The sequence below is a fragment of the Vombatus ursinus genome, unplaced genomic scaffold, assembly GCF_900497805.2.
Source record: "Vombatus ursinus unplaced genomic scaffold, bare-nosed wombat genome assembly UNPS02010822.1, whole genome shotgun sequence".
Lineage (NCBI taxonomy): Eukaryota > Metazoa > Chordata > Mammalia > Diprotodontia > Vombatidae > Vombatus > Vombatus ursinus.
The window spans coordinates 4519534-4534331 of record NW_020950600.1 but is presented as its reverse complement, the minus strand read 5'-3'; the positions used below and the strand labels follow the sequence as shown (position 1 = coordinate 4534331).

The following is a 14798-nucleotide window of genomic DNA, read 5'->3' as shown; positions in this document are numbered from 1 at the left end:
AAAAAATGAAATCTCTTTTGATGAGTAACAAATGGTGAGGCAGATGCCATACTTGATCTAGGGGTAGCCTGATACTCAAAGATGGGAGCAGCCTGTGGAAATGAGAAGGCCAGACGGCCAAAGCAGCGGCCACAGGGTCACCCACAGCCTTCCTCCCCTGCACCCCAGGGAACAACAGAAAATGTCAAACCTACAAAGACTTCTAACAGCAAAAACCCAGCTTGGGATGTGGGCCACCCCTCCCCTGCCCCCCTGCCCCCCTGCCCCGGGCACCTCTAGGCCACAGGCTCTCTTCACTACGCGCCCAGAGTGGGAAGGGGCCTAATTCTGACCCCCCAACCATCTTCGGAAGCACTCTACCCCACTTTTGTCTGGACAGCTTTAACGGTTAGGAAGGTTCTGTTCTCATCACACCCAAATTTGTGTCTACATTATCTGCTTCCTCCTCCTCAGCTCTGCCCTCGGAAGCCAAGCTGAACCGGCTGATTCTTGCTTCCGCACCCTCTGAGAAAGGCCTCCTGTTCCTGTCCAAGCTTCCCCAAGTCTTTTCTGGGCTAAAGAACCTTGGTTCTTTTAACAGCTCTCAGACGGCCTGACTTCAAGGCCCATCCCCAACTTTTGGTATCCTCTAGGTATTCTCCAGACCTTTCTAAAATGACGGTACCCCAAACAGAGCAAAGGTCTTTAGCTATGGCCTGACCAGGCAGCAAAACAAACTGTCCCCACCCCAGTCCTGGGCCACTTAAAAGGCTTACAGCAGCCTTGGCTTTCCAGGCGGTCAAATCACTAGGTGGAGTCATATGGAGCTTGCAGTCCACTAAAACCCCCAGAACTTTTTTAGATGAATGCCATTTGGCTACGCTCCCCCCACCTTGAGCTTGGGAAGTAGCTTGTTTTGAATAAATGTAAGATACTGTTTGTATTCCTACTAAATTTCATCTCACTGGGACTGCATTTTCATGTTCTAGCCTGTGTGGAGCTTTCTGAGCCCTATCACCCACTGGGCTAATTCTGTGTAACCACCCCCTACGCCTTCTCTGAGCTACAGAATGCACCCTGCCAGATTTCCTTTCCAGGTGACTACTCGCTGAGTCAGCACACTCAACCAGTTCTGGATAGACCTAACGCTCTCCATTTTCATCACCGGTTCTGCCTGGTTTTGACTCCAAAGGACATCATGCCCCTGCGCTCTGTACTCCCTGGTCGAGCCCCCCCACCCCTTTTAATGTGCTTTCTTGCCCTATTAGATTGTAAGCTTCTTGAGGACAGGGACTGTCTTCCATTTTCTTATTTATATCCCCAGCACACAGTGCCTGGCACACAGTAGGCACTTAATATTTCCTGAATCAACCTGCACCACTATCTAGCCCACCTCTCTCCATATTTGCTGTAAGAGCTCCGAATGCTTCGCTCAACTCTGGGTAAATGATACCCACAGCCCTCACTGGTCTACCAGGCTGAGGAAACCAGGCCAGGCTTGGATGTCGGGCTTTTGATTATGCCACCCATGACGGCTCTCTGTAATCATGGCTCTATTTTCCACATGTCTGCAAACTTTGGCCAGCAAATGAAGTCAAACGCCCAAATCTACCTGTCCTTCCTTTTTGAAACTTGGCACGTTTACCCTTCTCCAATTGTGTCTGACTTCCCGCAAGGTTGCCGCTATTCAGAGAGCTGTGACAATGACAGAGCACCCCCTCTGCCAGGTCTCTTGGAACCGTGGAGTGCAGCCCATCTGGGCACCAAGGGCCGCTCTCTTACTATCTCCCTATTTCTCTTGGGTAGCTATTCCACACTGGTCATTTAGTGTTTGTCCTTTTCAGTTGAAAGCAAGCAGAATAACAGAGAGCTGAACGGCTCCTCCTTCTCTCTGGTAACTGCTACTGTCCCTTTCACCCCATGCAGGACTCCGGTTCCCGGATGAGTCCCTTTCCGCACAAAGAGCCACAAAGCCCTTTTTTGCTTTTCAGTTGACTGAGCACCATTGGAAATCTGCTCTCCCCATATCCCAGCTGTGCATCACACTCTACCTCGCCTTCCACAAACCCTGAAGACAACGTGATCACTTCCTTCCTTCCAAGCTTCCCATCATTCTCTTCCTCCAGCATGGGTCAGAATTAGATCAAGAAGAGCAGTTCCCCGTGTCAATGAAGGATGGAATTTATCACTGCAGCGAGTCAAGCCATTATCAGCTGCTTGGTTTTTGGGGGAGAGTTTCAGCAGAGAGATGAATGACGTCCCCATCACTCCTCCATCATGTGCCTGAAGTCATCGCTGTCTTCTTTCCTTCTAGACGGTCTGCAGCATACACTGACCACACAGACCCATATCTGGTGCCCCTGTTCTTCACACAAATGTTTCCTGACATGTTTCCCAGAGATCTCTTCTCAGTGCCCTCCAGAACTCTTCCTTGGCAGTCACAGTCCTCCTCCCACCAGGCCTCAGTGACACATATAAAGTCACTTTTATCTCCTTGAATTAAGCACTCTGATTCACCTTGTTTTGCCATGGGTTTTCTTCTTGGCCTCTTTCTTCAGATTTTTCTTTTCTCCCATGAATTTCCATTTTTCTCTACTGCTATTTGTCTTCCTATATTGTAGCCTGCCCTACCCCTCAAAAAACACAAAACAAAACCCACCTCTTCTTTTTTCAGCTTAAAACCCCTTGGATTTCTAGAGAATCAACTAAAAAACTAGTTGAAATAATTAGCAACATTGGCAAAGTTTCAGGACATAAAAAAATCCCAAACAAATCATCAGCATTTTTATATATTACCAACAAAACCCAGAAGCAAGAGACAGAAAGACAAATTCCATTTAAAATAACTGTAGACAATATAAAATACTTGGGAATCTACCTGCCAAGATAAACCCAGAAACCATATGAACACAATTACAAAACCCTTTTCACACAAAGTAAGATCTAAATAATCGGAAAAATATTAATTGCTCATAGGTAGGCCAGGCCAATATAATAAAAATGACAATTCTACCTAAATTAATTAATTTATTTAGTGCCACAGCAATCAAACTACCAAAATTATTTTATAGAGCCAGAAAAAACAACAAAATTCACCTGGAAGAACAAAATGTTAAGAATATCAAAGGAATCAATGAAAAAAAATGTGAAGGAAGGTAGCTTAACCATATCAGACCTCAAAGCATTACAAAGAAGTAATCACCAAAACAATTTGGTGCTGGCTAAGAAATAGAGTAGCAGATCATTGTAATAGATTAGGTACATAATACATAGTAGTGAATGATAACAGTAATCTCGTATTTGATAAATGTAAAGATCCAAGTTTTTGGGACAAGAATTCACTATCTGACAAAAAATACTGGGAAAACTGGAAAGCAGTTTGGTAGAACTTAGGCATAGACCAATATCTTATACCACATACCAGGATTAGGTCAAAATGGGTACATGATTTAGACATAAAGGATGATACCATATGCAAATTAGGGGAGCATGAAATAGTTTACCTGTTAGAGCTATGGATAAGGGAAGAATTTATGACTAAACAAGAAATAGGGAGCATTACAGGATATAAAATTACATTAAATTAAAAAGGTTTAGCACAAACAAAACCAAGGTTAGAAGGAAAGTGGAAAACTGAGAAAAAATTTTACAGCAAGTTTCTCTGATAAAGGCCTCACTTCTCAAATATATAGAGATCTGAGTCAAATTTAAAGGAATATAAATCATTCTCCAATTGATAAATGGTTAAAGGATGTGAACAGGCAGGTTTCAGAAGAAATCAAAGCTATCTATAATCACATGAAAAAATGTTTAAATCACTATTGATTAGAGAAATGCAAATTAAAACAGTTCTGAGGTACCACCTCACACCTATCAGATTGGCTAATATGACAGAAAAGGAAAATGACAAATGATGGAGGGGATGTGTGAAAATTGGGGCACTAATGCACTGATGGTGGAATTGTGACCTGATCCAGTCATTCTGGAGAGCAATCTGGAACTATTACCCAAAGGGCTATAAAACTGTGTATACTTTGAGCCAGCAATAGCACTATCAGGTCTATACCCAAAAAGATCAAAAAAAGTAAAAGGACCTATATGTGCAAAAATGTAGCAGCTGTTTTTGTGGTGGCAAACAAACTGGAGAATGTGGGGATGTCCATCAACTGGGGAATGACTGAACAAGCTGTGGCATATGATTGTGATGGAATTCTACTGTGCTATGAAGGATGAAGAAATGAAGGATGCTTTCAGAAAAACCTGGAAAGACTTACATGAACTGATGCAGAATCAGGAGAACACCGTACACAAGAAGAGCAATACTGTACGATGATCAATTCTGAAGGACTCATGATGAAAAATGCTATCTACCTCCAGAGAGAGAACCGATGGAGTCTGAATGCAGATAAAAGCATACTTATTTTCCTTATTGTTTTTTGTCTGTATTTTCTTTCATGACATAACTAATACGGAAATACATTTTGCATGACTGCACATGTATAACCTATATCAAATTGCCTGCCTTCTCAATGACAGGGGGTGGAGGGGAAGGAGAAAGAGAACTTGGAACTCAAAATTTAAAAAAATGAGTGTTAAATTTTTTTTACATGTAATTGGAAAAAAAGTAAAATATTTAACAAAAAAAAAAAGTAAGCCAACACTTGGATTTGATTCATAAGACTCCATCCCTGGCCAGGAGAGTGTGTTATTCCTACATTTGAAGCCTTGGTCCAGAAATCCAAATCCTATTCTCAGACCCCATCTTCTTTACTAGTTTTGCCAATCTGCTCATCTCTCCTGAAGCTCTTGCCTTCGATTGGCAAATGTGATGGAAACGCTCTTTGTGCCCTGAAGGTTTTCAGTTGCTTGCCCAAGACTTCTTCATCTTTAGCAATATTTTCTAGATTCCCTCTGGCAGTATGTGATCACTAGGAGAGAACTGTTACTGTAGGAAGGTTTCTGGTTTATTTTCCATCACACTTAGACCCTTTACATCTTGGAGGGTTCATGAACTGGGAGCAAACACTTTCCAAGGGAAAGCCGTGTGTTTGGGGGAGGCACCCGTGCTCAGGTCTGCCCACAAATGATGAGAAGCCTCCCATGGTATGGAAAGCACAGGGTTGGCCTGAGGGCTTGTCCCTGACTGAGGATGCACGAGTCTGTAATTTACATACACATGAGGATGGAAGCCACAAAACTGAGGATAGTAACATCTTAGTGGAAAAGGAAAACCTCAGACCCAGAGAGCAAATCTTGTTCTAGAGGCCTTTAGCCAGAAGAAGGTGAGCAGCTGGCCACCAGACATGTTTTACATTATGCCTGAGTTTGTCAGGAGCATCATTTGGGGTCTGTGCTGGACATATCATTTCTCTCTCCATGGGAACATACTAAGCTAAGTCTTCGATGGAGATAGCAGAACACTATTCTAAATATATCTGCCAGCACATAAATAATTCTTTCCACTCCCACCTTCTCTGCTATTCCTGCTGTACCCACAGCCGGGCCCTGCTTTTTTGGGAAGCAGAGACATATGTAATGAGCTGGTTCCAGAAGCTCCAGGCCTGGTTCTGGATGTAAATACAGCTCTTTTAGAAGACTAGCACACCTGTCCTCTCGGGGAGGTAACCCATTAACTGGCACCTCCCAGAATCAGTTCATGCTAATGGGAGACCCACAACACTGGGCAAGCCCACATCCACGGTGATCGCAGTGCCATGCCCCTGGAACCAAATGGGGAGAGGGCTGTAGCTGGAGCGTAACTATTCAGGAAGAGACCACATAGACATCCCCTTCTTCATACACAAAGATGCTGCTAACCCTCCTCTCCCCCAGCTACTGCCCAAAAGACATACGCTGTGTGAGGAGCTGATACAGAAGCGAGCGCTAGAATGAGCAATCCACGTTCCCTCCTTGGAAATGGATTCCAGGCAATGGAATTCCAGCTAGCTATAGCGAGGAGGGTTCAAGTGTAAGTGGCTGCCAGAGAAGGCTGGAGAGCAGTCCCCAAAGTAACAACACTCAAGTCTTAAACCTGGCCTGATAAAGACTAAGAAATAGTTCTAAGAACCAAGAGGAAAAGACTATGGAATGAGTCTTTATAGGTTAGGCAGAACTGGCAGACCAAACCCCAATTCAGGCCCAAACCTGAAAAGTTCATTTAAAAAAGACCTAAACCTGCTTGAGTTAATAAAAAGGCAATTTTTAGCTTATTTTCTGAACTCGAAAATACTTCTACAAGTCAGCCTTCATATTGGCCAAGGCTCCCATCTCTAACACTTCCCTGGGCCACCCTGAAATCTTCATTTTTAAGTCTTAAATTAGACTTTCCTTGGGGCCCATCCATTACTCTTCAGATGAACCAATCCATCTGTACAAGAAGCCTGCCCCAATGCCGCTTCCTTTTTAATAGTGACAACTACAAACATACCTTCTCACATCTCTAAAACTTTAAGATCTAGTTCAGACATCGTGAGGCTCAAATGATGATGACCACGTACAGCCCTGTGCATACTTGACACAGAGTACGTGCTTGATAAATGTTCAGTGACTGATAAAAAGTGTGTCAGTTACTACTTGTTAATGGATGAATTTCAAAACGTTTGCTTTTCTATGGTCCCTAGTTTGCAACTTTTGGGATTATTGTTCACCATATTTCAAGTTACATGCCGGTCCAGATGTGAACAGGCCTGCCAGTCTGGAAGGCCCAACTGCCATGGCTGATTTATTAAGTCTATGATGGAAAGTTTGGACCAAGTCAAACCCCAATCTGCATTTTATGGTTTAAAAATCTGAAGTATCCCTGAGAAGGTGGCTCCAGTTTGAATATATTTCACATGGTGCTATGCGACAAACAACAAAGCTAGAAAGGGGCCCATGGTTTAATCTACTGCACGTATAAATACACAAGAAATGCCTAAGATTTCATCCCCTCAGAGTAGGCCTACCACACCTGGCCAAATGCCAGGATCGAATCCAGAGGCTGATCCTGCACCTTCCAATTCCTGGAAACAAGGCAAGGAAGACCTGCCCACCTGTGGGAGCAGCCAGGAAGAATGGGAATGGGAAGCTGGAACAAATCTGAAATGGCTTCAAGCAACTGTGGTCAAGGCCAGGGCTTAAATCCGTGAAAGAGTGAAATCAATTGGCTGCATCATAGCTATTTTTATGGGTTTCTGAAGATAAAATGGGTACTAGGCAGATGGAAACCATGTCAGGCTTCTGTGGTTAAGGCTGAAGGGAGATGGGTAACCTTGAAATCACCTGGCTGGCAATGGGCCCCCAGGGAATGGCAAGAAAACCCCAGCGGGAAGGAGAGGACACCTTCTGGCAAAGTGGCAGAGAGGCGATGCTGATGGGACACCTGCCCTGGCCATGGGAGGCCAGCACAACCCCCTACCCGGCAGTCATAAGCTCCTTCTATTAGGTTTGCATTTTCACTCTGTTCACCTCAAACAGCTCCCCCAGATGCAGAACTAGATAGAACCCGTCACATAGCAACCAGATTTCCACTCCTCCCCCTTCCCACCCAAAGCCCTTCAGGGTATTCAGCTAAGCACCAGATGATCTGCGGGACAGCCAAGGAGACTCAGGGAGAGGATGGGGCCTGAAGCTGCAGAGGCAGAAGGGGGGGCAGGTAAGGAAGGCAGGAAGGATGAGAAGAACCTGTCCTTTCTGACATCGGCTGGCAGTTACCTTTCACAGCACCAACTCCTGGAAACCAGAGAGACTCAATCACAACCACTGCTGACCCCTAGCACCCAGACACACAGCCTCTGACAGTGACAGTGGGCCTACCTGCACGGGCCTGGAGAAGGGAGCCAGGGGACAGAAAACAGCTTCAATGAGGCTTGGCTGACCTGGTTAAAGGAAATTACCATCTTCTGAAAATGGTATTTACTCAGGAGAAACAATCCTGGCCCTATTGCTCCACAAAGCAATTTTCTACAATTTGCAAAAGAAAAGGATCTCTCTCTTCCCAGCATTTCAATACTGTTTTAATAAGCTTAATTGGAAAGCAAGAGAAAACCCTTCAAACCCCGCTGCCTGCAGCATCTTCCTTCTCAGACTCACAAAGGCAGGATGGAGGTGGGCAGAGCTCAGCCTCCAGCCTCCACTGCCCATGTCTGTAGGGCTTTGCTGGGCCCTGCCTCAGTCCTCCTGGAAGCCGAGAAGGTAGCCTCAGATATAGCTGCAGGACAATGGGACGGGAAAGAAGGAAGGAGGCCCGGAGAACTCACATCTCTCCATCCTCTCCTCCTCTGGGTTATTCCCAATCTGGTCTTAGGTCCAATATAGCAGTACCAGACCAACACTTGAAACTCACACCTGCTGGTGTTTTTCTTAAAACTGCACTCACTCTACCGTGCTTTTCTCTCTCTTGTGGTTAGCTGAGGGGCAATCTTTTAGAAGACAGTGCACATGGTGGGCAGCCTGTCATCCCTGGTCTCTCTGGTTCAGAACGAGGGGTGGCAGAGGGCCATTTAGTCCAACGCCTTGTGGCCCGGAGGCAGGAAGCGGCTTGCCAAAGTCCCAAAGATCACTGGGGGGTGGCAGAGCTAAGGGTCCAGCCTCTCCTGCAGCCTCGTTACCCCTGTTGTTTGAGGGTGGACATTTCAGACTAAGCCACTTTGGTCAGGAAAGGGGCCACGGGCACATCTGATAATCAGCTGACTCCACGAGACTCTATCTCTGTGAAAAAGCCCCTTGGCCCAGTTTGGGCTTATAGTGACTGAAAGCAGCACTGTGCCCCTGCTTCTGTCAGATCTGTGTCTGAGGACTCTGACAAGCTTCTAGACGTATGTGGCCTAAGAGGGAGCCAGTTCTGGCCCATACAGGCAGCTAGGTGGCACTGTGGACAGTGGGCTGGACTTGGGCTCAGAAGCCCTGAGTTCAAATCCTATCTCAGACAGTATTAGCTGTGTGACTTTCGACAGGTCACGCGACCTCTGCTTCCTTCTCAGTAAAATGGAGCTAACACCAGCACCTACCTTGGAGGGCTATTGTGAAGACCAAACGAGTTAATGTACATAAAGCGCTCCACAAAACTTCAAGCACACTATCAGTGCTGTTTCTATTGTTGCTAATGCTGCAGGGCAGCACCTGACTCAGATGCCCCAGAGATCCATGGCCTCCTTTCTGCCAGTGCCCGGCCCATGCCAAGGAGCTGGCTTCTCTCCTCAGGCACTACAGAAGGGCAGGAAGAGATCGTGAGAGCCACCTGACACTGGCCAGCCACGCCACCACTGCCTGAGGTCATGGCCTTGGTGTGACAGGAGTGTGGGAGGGTCTCTTTGTCTCCAGGTAGCTCCCCTCCCAGGCCACCCACCTGGATGAAACAGACTCCCTGGCCAGAGCGGCAGGCCCTCTGCAGAGGCAGAAGCACGACAGGTCGCTGGCCTCCCCCCAGGAGCTGCAAATGAGGCCGCCAGCCCAGTGGCGTCCGTCCCCTTTGGGGCTCTCCCTTCTGCTGAAGGTAGAAGTCTGGAGGAGACAGAAAGCAACTCAGAGTGCAAACCCACTACTAGAGTGATGTGCAGACAACCAAGAATGGCAGTCTACACTCACATCTGCTTTTGACTCAGCTCAAGAGCAAACAGGGTACATCTGAAAAAAGTTACCAAAATAGAAAACATTAATTGGATAGACCACAGACTTTTTCTACTGGAAGCAATAAATGCACTGGCACACAGCGCAGCAATCTTGAAGATGACCCAGGCCACGAGGACATCTGCTCAGAACAGGGGGCTGGGGACCTCACAGAGTGGGCCCAGCAGCGGCCTTTATTGACTTACATCCAGTTAGAAAGAGAAAACTTGAAAATATCCCCTTTTCTGAACCTCCTATTGCAGGGGTGGGGAACCTGAGGTCTCCAGGCCACACAAATCTCTTTGAATCCAAACTTCACAGAACAAATCCCTTTTGGCTTGCTAGGTCCTTGGGTGCCGCCTTTTGACAGAGTCCAAGTTTACAGAACAAATCTTTTTATCAAGAGGATTTGTTCTTCGAAGTTTGGATTCAGTCAAAGGGCTGCACCTGAGGACCTAGAGGGCCACACATGGCTTCAAGGCCAGAGGTTCCTCACCCCTGCCCTACGGCATCTAATTGCTCTCCAATACTTGGCATAAGAAAAGTGTGCCCAGTGGGACTGAGCACAGCCCCCTTCTCCCCCGGGCTGTTTATGGCAGAGATCATTTGTGGAATCAGCCACTGAACAAATTCTGCCCTCCTGCCTCCAAGAACACTTGGTCTACCTTACAAATCAAGTTCACACTCACCTCCCTGCCTGGGATTCTAGGCCCTACAAGGTGAATATGCTTGACCTTATCGTGTGACTTCATTCTATGTTCCAAGCAGCCTGGGCAGCTCTCTGCAGGCACCTCCCCCAGGGTTTTCCCTGTGTGCCCACCACCCTTGCCCCTTTTGCTTACGTTATTAGCTCTAAGCCTGCAGACTTTCCCCAACCCCCTCCCCCCATCTGCTGAATTCGCACACATTCTCTAACACTAACTCAAACACCACCTTCCCATTAAAGCCTCCCTCAATTTGGGCCTATGGTGTTTGGAAAATGTCTCTGTTGCCTCGTCCTGACAATCTGTAAAACGAAGGGTCTGGAGACCTTTCGGATCCCTCTCAGCTCAGCTTTCTGGGCCAGCACAAAGTATCCACACAGTCTCAGGAGGAGATGAGTCACCCAGCAGACACGGACGCAGCACTACACTCGTCAGCACTTACGTCTGGAGGGCTGGCTTGGACACTGTCCTTTTATGTACGGATACTGTGTGAACGCGCTGAGGCTGGGCCAGGGGAGGCTCCACGTGAGCTTATTCTGGGTAGTTTTGAATCAATTCTTGGAAAAGGCATTTACCAAAACAGATCCTGCCACCAGACAACCAGGGCTCAGTCTGGATCCCAACAACAGGACAAACAGACGAAGCCGTGATACTGCAGCACCCCATTAAACCACAGGTCACTGTTTACATGAAAAATGCCGTCCTCCCTAATGAGCCCCGCAGAAATGCCAGGTCAGCAGGCAGGGCAGGCACCCAACAAACAGGCAAGCATGCACACACACTGAGCTGGTGCCAGATCATGTTTTAATCAACTGAGCCTTTCCGGGGCTGGAACGAAGAAGCCACCCAGACTTAGCTGCTCAAAGCAGGAACAGCCTCATTTGCACGCTGGGGAGACGAGGCCAGGAAGGGAAGCAGATGCTCCCCCATCACCCAGAATGCCTGAAGACAGTGCAGCGGGGGAGCCCTGGTCTGGGGCGAGAACGGGAAGGGAGGCCAGCTCCACATCGCAGACACACGAGCCTTTCTCAACGGCAGGGTCAGGGCACTAGGTGGGCAAATCACCCAGCCACCCGAGAACACGGTGAGAGCCAGGCAAAGCCCTAGCCCTGCAGAGACGCTCCCGGGGGCTGCATGTAGCCACACAACCACAAAGCAGGCCAAGTGTGTCCTAGCCTCTGACCCTGAAGGCCCCTGATCTCAGATTCCTCTTACAGGTGCCTTCTTGCAGGTGAATCTCCCCACTCACGCTCTCATCTCTAAGGTTCCTCTTGACAAAGACGGTGTCGTCTTTGACAGTGCGGCCTGACGGGTCTGAGGAAATTCTGATTATGAAGTCAGATCACTTAAGTGTGCTTTAAAGGCCACAGCAAGCAAGTGAATGCATCCCCATCCCCATAAGAAACTCCAGGCAGGGATGGGACCTGTGAAACTCAGGACCCAGAGCCAGAGCTGGAAGGGACCTTAGAAGGGTGACAGGTGAGGAAACAAGGCAGGGGCGTGTCACTGGCGGGATCAGAGCAAACTCAGTAATTCCCAGCAGCTACACAGACTAGACTTCCAGAAAGGCTGAAAACGGCTCCATTGACCCCGATGAGAACAGCACCACCAGGCTAGAAAGGTGGCTGTTTCTGTGGCTGTCATTTTAGACATGTGCCTAATTATTCGTACAGCCCTAGCTGCAAATGTTCAAAAATAAAACTCAAATCACAGGCAGGAAGATTACAGTTTGACAGCATCTGGCCAGTTAAGCAGAGAGAAGAGAGGAGCAGGGAGAGAGCAGGCATCGATGCCTGGGGGGCCCTGACCTCAGCAGCTGCAGAACAGAGGCATCTCCTCTGGGGAGGGTCCATGCAACGTCAGCCCCAACCCTCCCCCATGAAGGACCCCTAGGTTAAGTTGGCTAACTGGCAGGATGTCACTTACAAAGCTGATACACCTCAAAAAAGCCAGAAAGCTGCTCCATCAGTGAGCCCCAGGTCCGGCCTTGGGACAAAGACATTCCAATGACACGCCAAATAGCTGCAGCTCCCCGCAAGGACAGGTCTCCCTGGCACCTGCCGGCTGAGAGCCAGCCCTGAAGTCGGCCCTGTGGGCCAACCCAGGTGACGCTTTCCTGCTCTGCTCCCTAGGTCTGAATGTCCCAGGTTCAGGGGTCCTTAGGCTATGGCCCTGGGGGAGAGTACACAGGACTGGAACCCAGATTGGATCAAAGACCCCAGAACCAAACCACCCCTTCCCCGAGCCATCTGAAAGGCTTCCTAGGTCACAGGAAGGTGGAGGCAAGCGCTTCTGGCCACAGAAGCAGGGGCCATTCTCTTACACACACAGGGCTCCATCGGGGCTGGATTAAAAACAGAACCGTTCTGGGGTGGGGGCAGGGGGTGATTCGCCTCTTCTCTCCCATCTTTTGGGGTCCTCTCAGGGAGACCTCCTCTTCCTGCTCAAAGCTCCCGGTCATTCACAGTAGGCCTGTAGGCACCCTGCCTGACCCAGGATGTGGCAGACATTGTACAGAATTCAGCCAGGATAACGAGATGGGCTGCCCTGTCAAAACTTCCTTATTTCTCCTAGGCACAGATACCGAGAGGCCATATTTACCAAAGATCTCCCTCCCCCAGTGCCCCAGAGGGATGAGCAGGCAGCCTCCTCAGACACATCTAAAAAGCCTTGCTACCCATTCACCCCGTCACTTGCCCTGAAGAGAAGACGGAAGCTTCTTGGGTTCTGCATAGGAGGCACATTTTTGCTTTTCGAAGCTGCTGCTGTGAGAGCCTTGAATACACATCAGCTGAGCTGATGTTGCCCCTGCACAGAGCAACCGTCAGTGGTTCCAGAACCAGAAGGGGACGCGGTTCTGGAGAAGAGTCAGGGCCCAGTTCTGAGTCGGCAGTGCCCTCCTCACTCACCTGCCAGGCAATGGCAAGCTGCGAGATCTCCCGCCCGGACATGCCTTCGGTCAGCCTGGCGATCTCTGAGCATTTTTTCCCGTAGTCAAACTGGGCCAGCTTCAGGCGCCTGAAAAGAATGGAGGACTCAGTGTGTGGGCTCTGGGGCAGTCAGGGGAGCAGCTGCCACTCACTTCCCAGAGTTAGGGTGGGAAGGGACCTCAGAGGCCATCTACTGCAACCTCTCTGGGGCTTACAGACGAGGAGACTGAGGCACATATGTACTGGTGGCAGAACCTGAACCCAAGCCCTTGGACACCAGCACCAGCGTCCTCATCACTGGGCAAATTCCCAATTCAGGTCAAGGGAAAAAAAACGAGAACTTGAAATGAAATCTCTGCTGTTCACCTAAGGTCAGAAACAAACGTTCCTGAAAACCAGGACAGAAAGCAAGTGTGGAGTAAGAAAAGCCTGGAGCAGGAAGGTCCCTAGGCCTTCCCACGGGCGCTTCTCCCTGCAGGCCAGGGCCCGGGGCCCACGAAGAGCAGCTTCTCACGAAAGCCCTGCTGCTCCTCAGATGTCAAGGAGCCCTGTGGGCAGCCCTGCGCCCCCCCCTTCTCTGCTGACAGTGCCCAAGAGCTGACGAGACGCAATTCCCAGCTCCTTCCTGGAGTCGAGCCCACGAAGGGAGGGACGCTTTGAAATCACCAGTTTACCCAATGATGTTTACGGGCATCACGGATGCATTCTGCCAAATGTTTCCAGCACAAAGCTGGTGCAGGAAAGAAATGCGGCAGTGGGATTGTGAAGTGGAACCCCCCCAACCATGCCCTCCCCCACAGGGGAGCCCCACACGCAACACCCTTTACTCTGACGGTCTTTTCAAACTGGCTCTCCGCTGTGGGGTGAACAAAGACTTCTGCCTAAGCGCCTGGGAGAAGTGGGGCAGTGGGTGCTGGGAGCAGGCAGGGAGGCTTTCACGTGGGGCCTGAGAAGAGGGAGACCCGCACCAGCTCTGTCCGCCCCCCGCCCTAGGCTGCCAAGGCCCCGACACTTACTGCTTCCCTTCCGTGGCTGGCTTCAGAACATACTTGTCAAAGTACATCCTGACCAGGCGCTCCCGTTCTTGGAGCTGAGGCAGGTCGAAGTTGACCATTTCATCTATTCGGTCATTGATGGCCCAGTCAAACTGCTCAGGTTGGTTACTTGCCAAGACCAGCATAAACCTGTGGGGACAAGCCAAAGGGCACTGCCATCATGCCCGTGTCGCCAACTGGGCTGCAAACAGTCAGCCACCAACTCAAAAGCACCACAACTAAAAGGACCACTTGTCTTTCTGCTGAGTGTTTCATCTGGGCAGAAATTCCCATTTCCTCCCAAGTCTTCCGAGCCCATTACATACCGCAGTTTAAGGGGAAAACAGTTTAGTGCAGATTATTCTGCAGAGACCCCAAAGGGGGGACGAGGCCAATGTACCGTCTCTCCCACCATCGCTTCCTCCCAGCAGGGGCTCTTTCTGCTTGCATCTGGAGAGTGGCCTAAGCTCTGCTCCCCCCAATTCTCTTTTCCACGTGATCTGATGTTGCCAATTTAATGAAGCCTCTCCCTTTGGATTAGTCTTTTCACAGCAGCTATTGCAACA

The 14798-nt window shown here is 48.9% G+C and overlaps 1 protein-coding gene across 1 annotated transcript in view; it reads right to left on the bottom strand.

The window, feature by feature from the left end:
* Window positions 1-14798, bottom strand: part of ATAD3A (ATPase family AAA domain containing 3A) — a 65910-nt gene that overhangs the window by 5804 nt on the left and 45308 nt on the right. Inside the window, exons 14-15 of the mRNA XM_027855389.1 lie at window positions 14215-14382; window positions 13178-13286 (exon numbers count right to left, since the gene is read on the bottom strand). Coding sequence (XP_027711190.1) covers window positions 13178-13286; window positions 14215-14382 — 277 coding nt within the window. The remainder of the gene's footprint in view (window positions 1-13177; window positions 13287-14214; window positions 14383-14798) is intronic.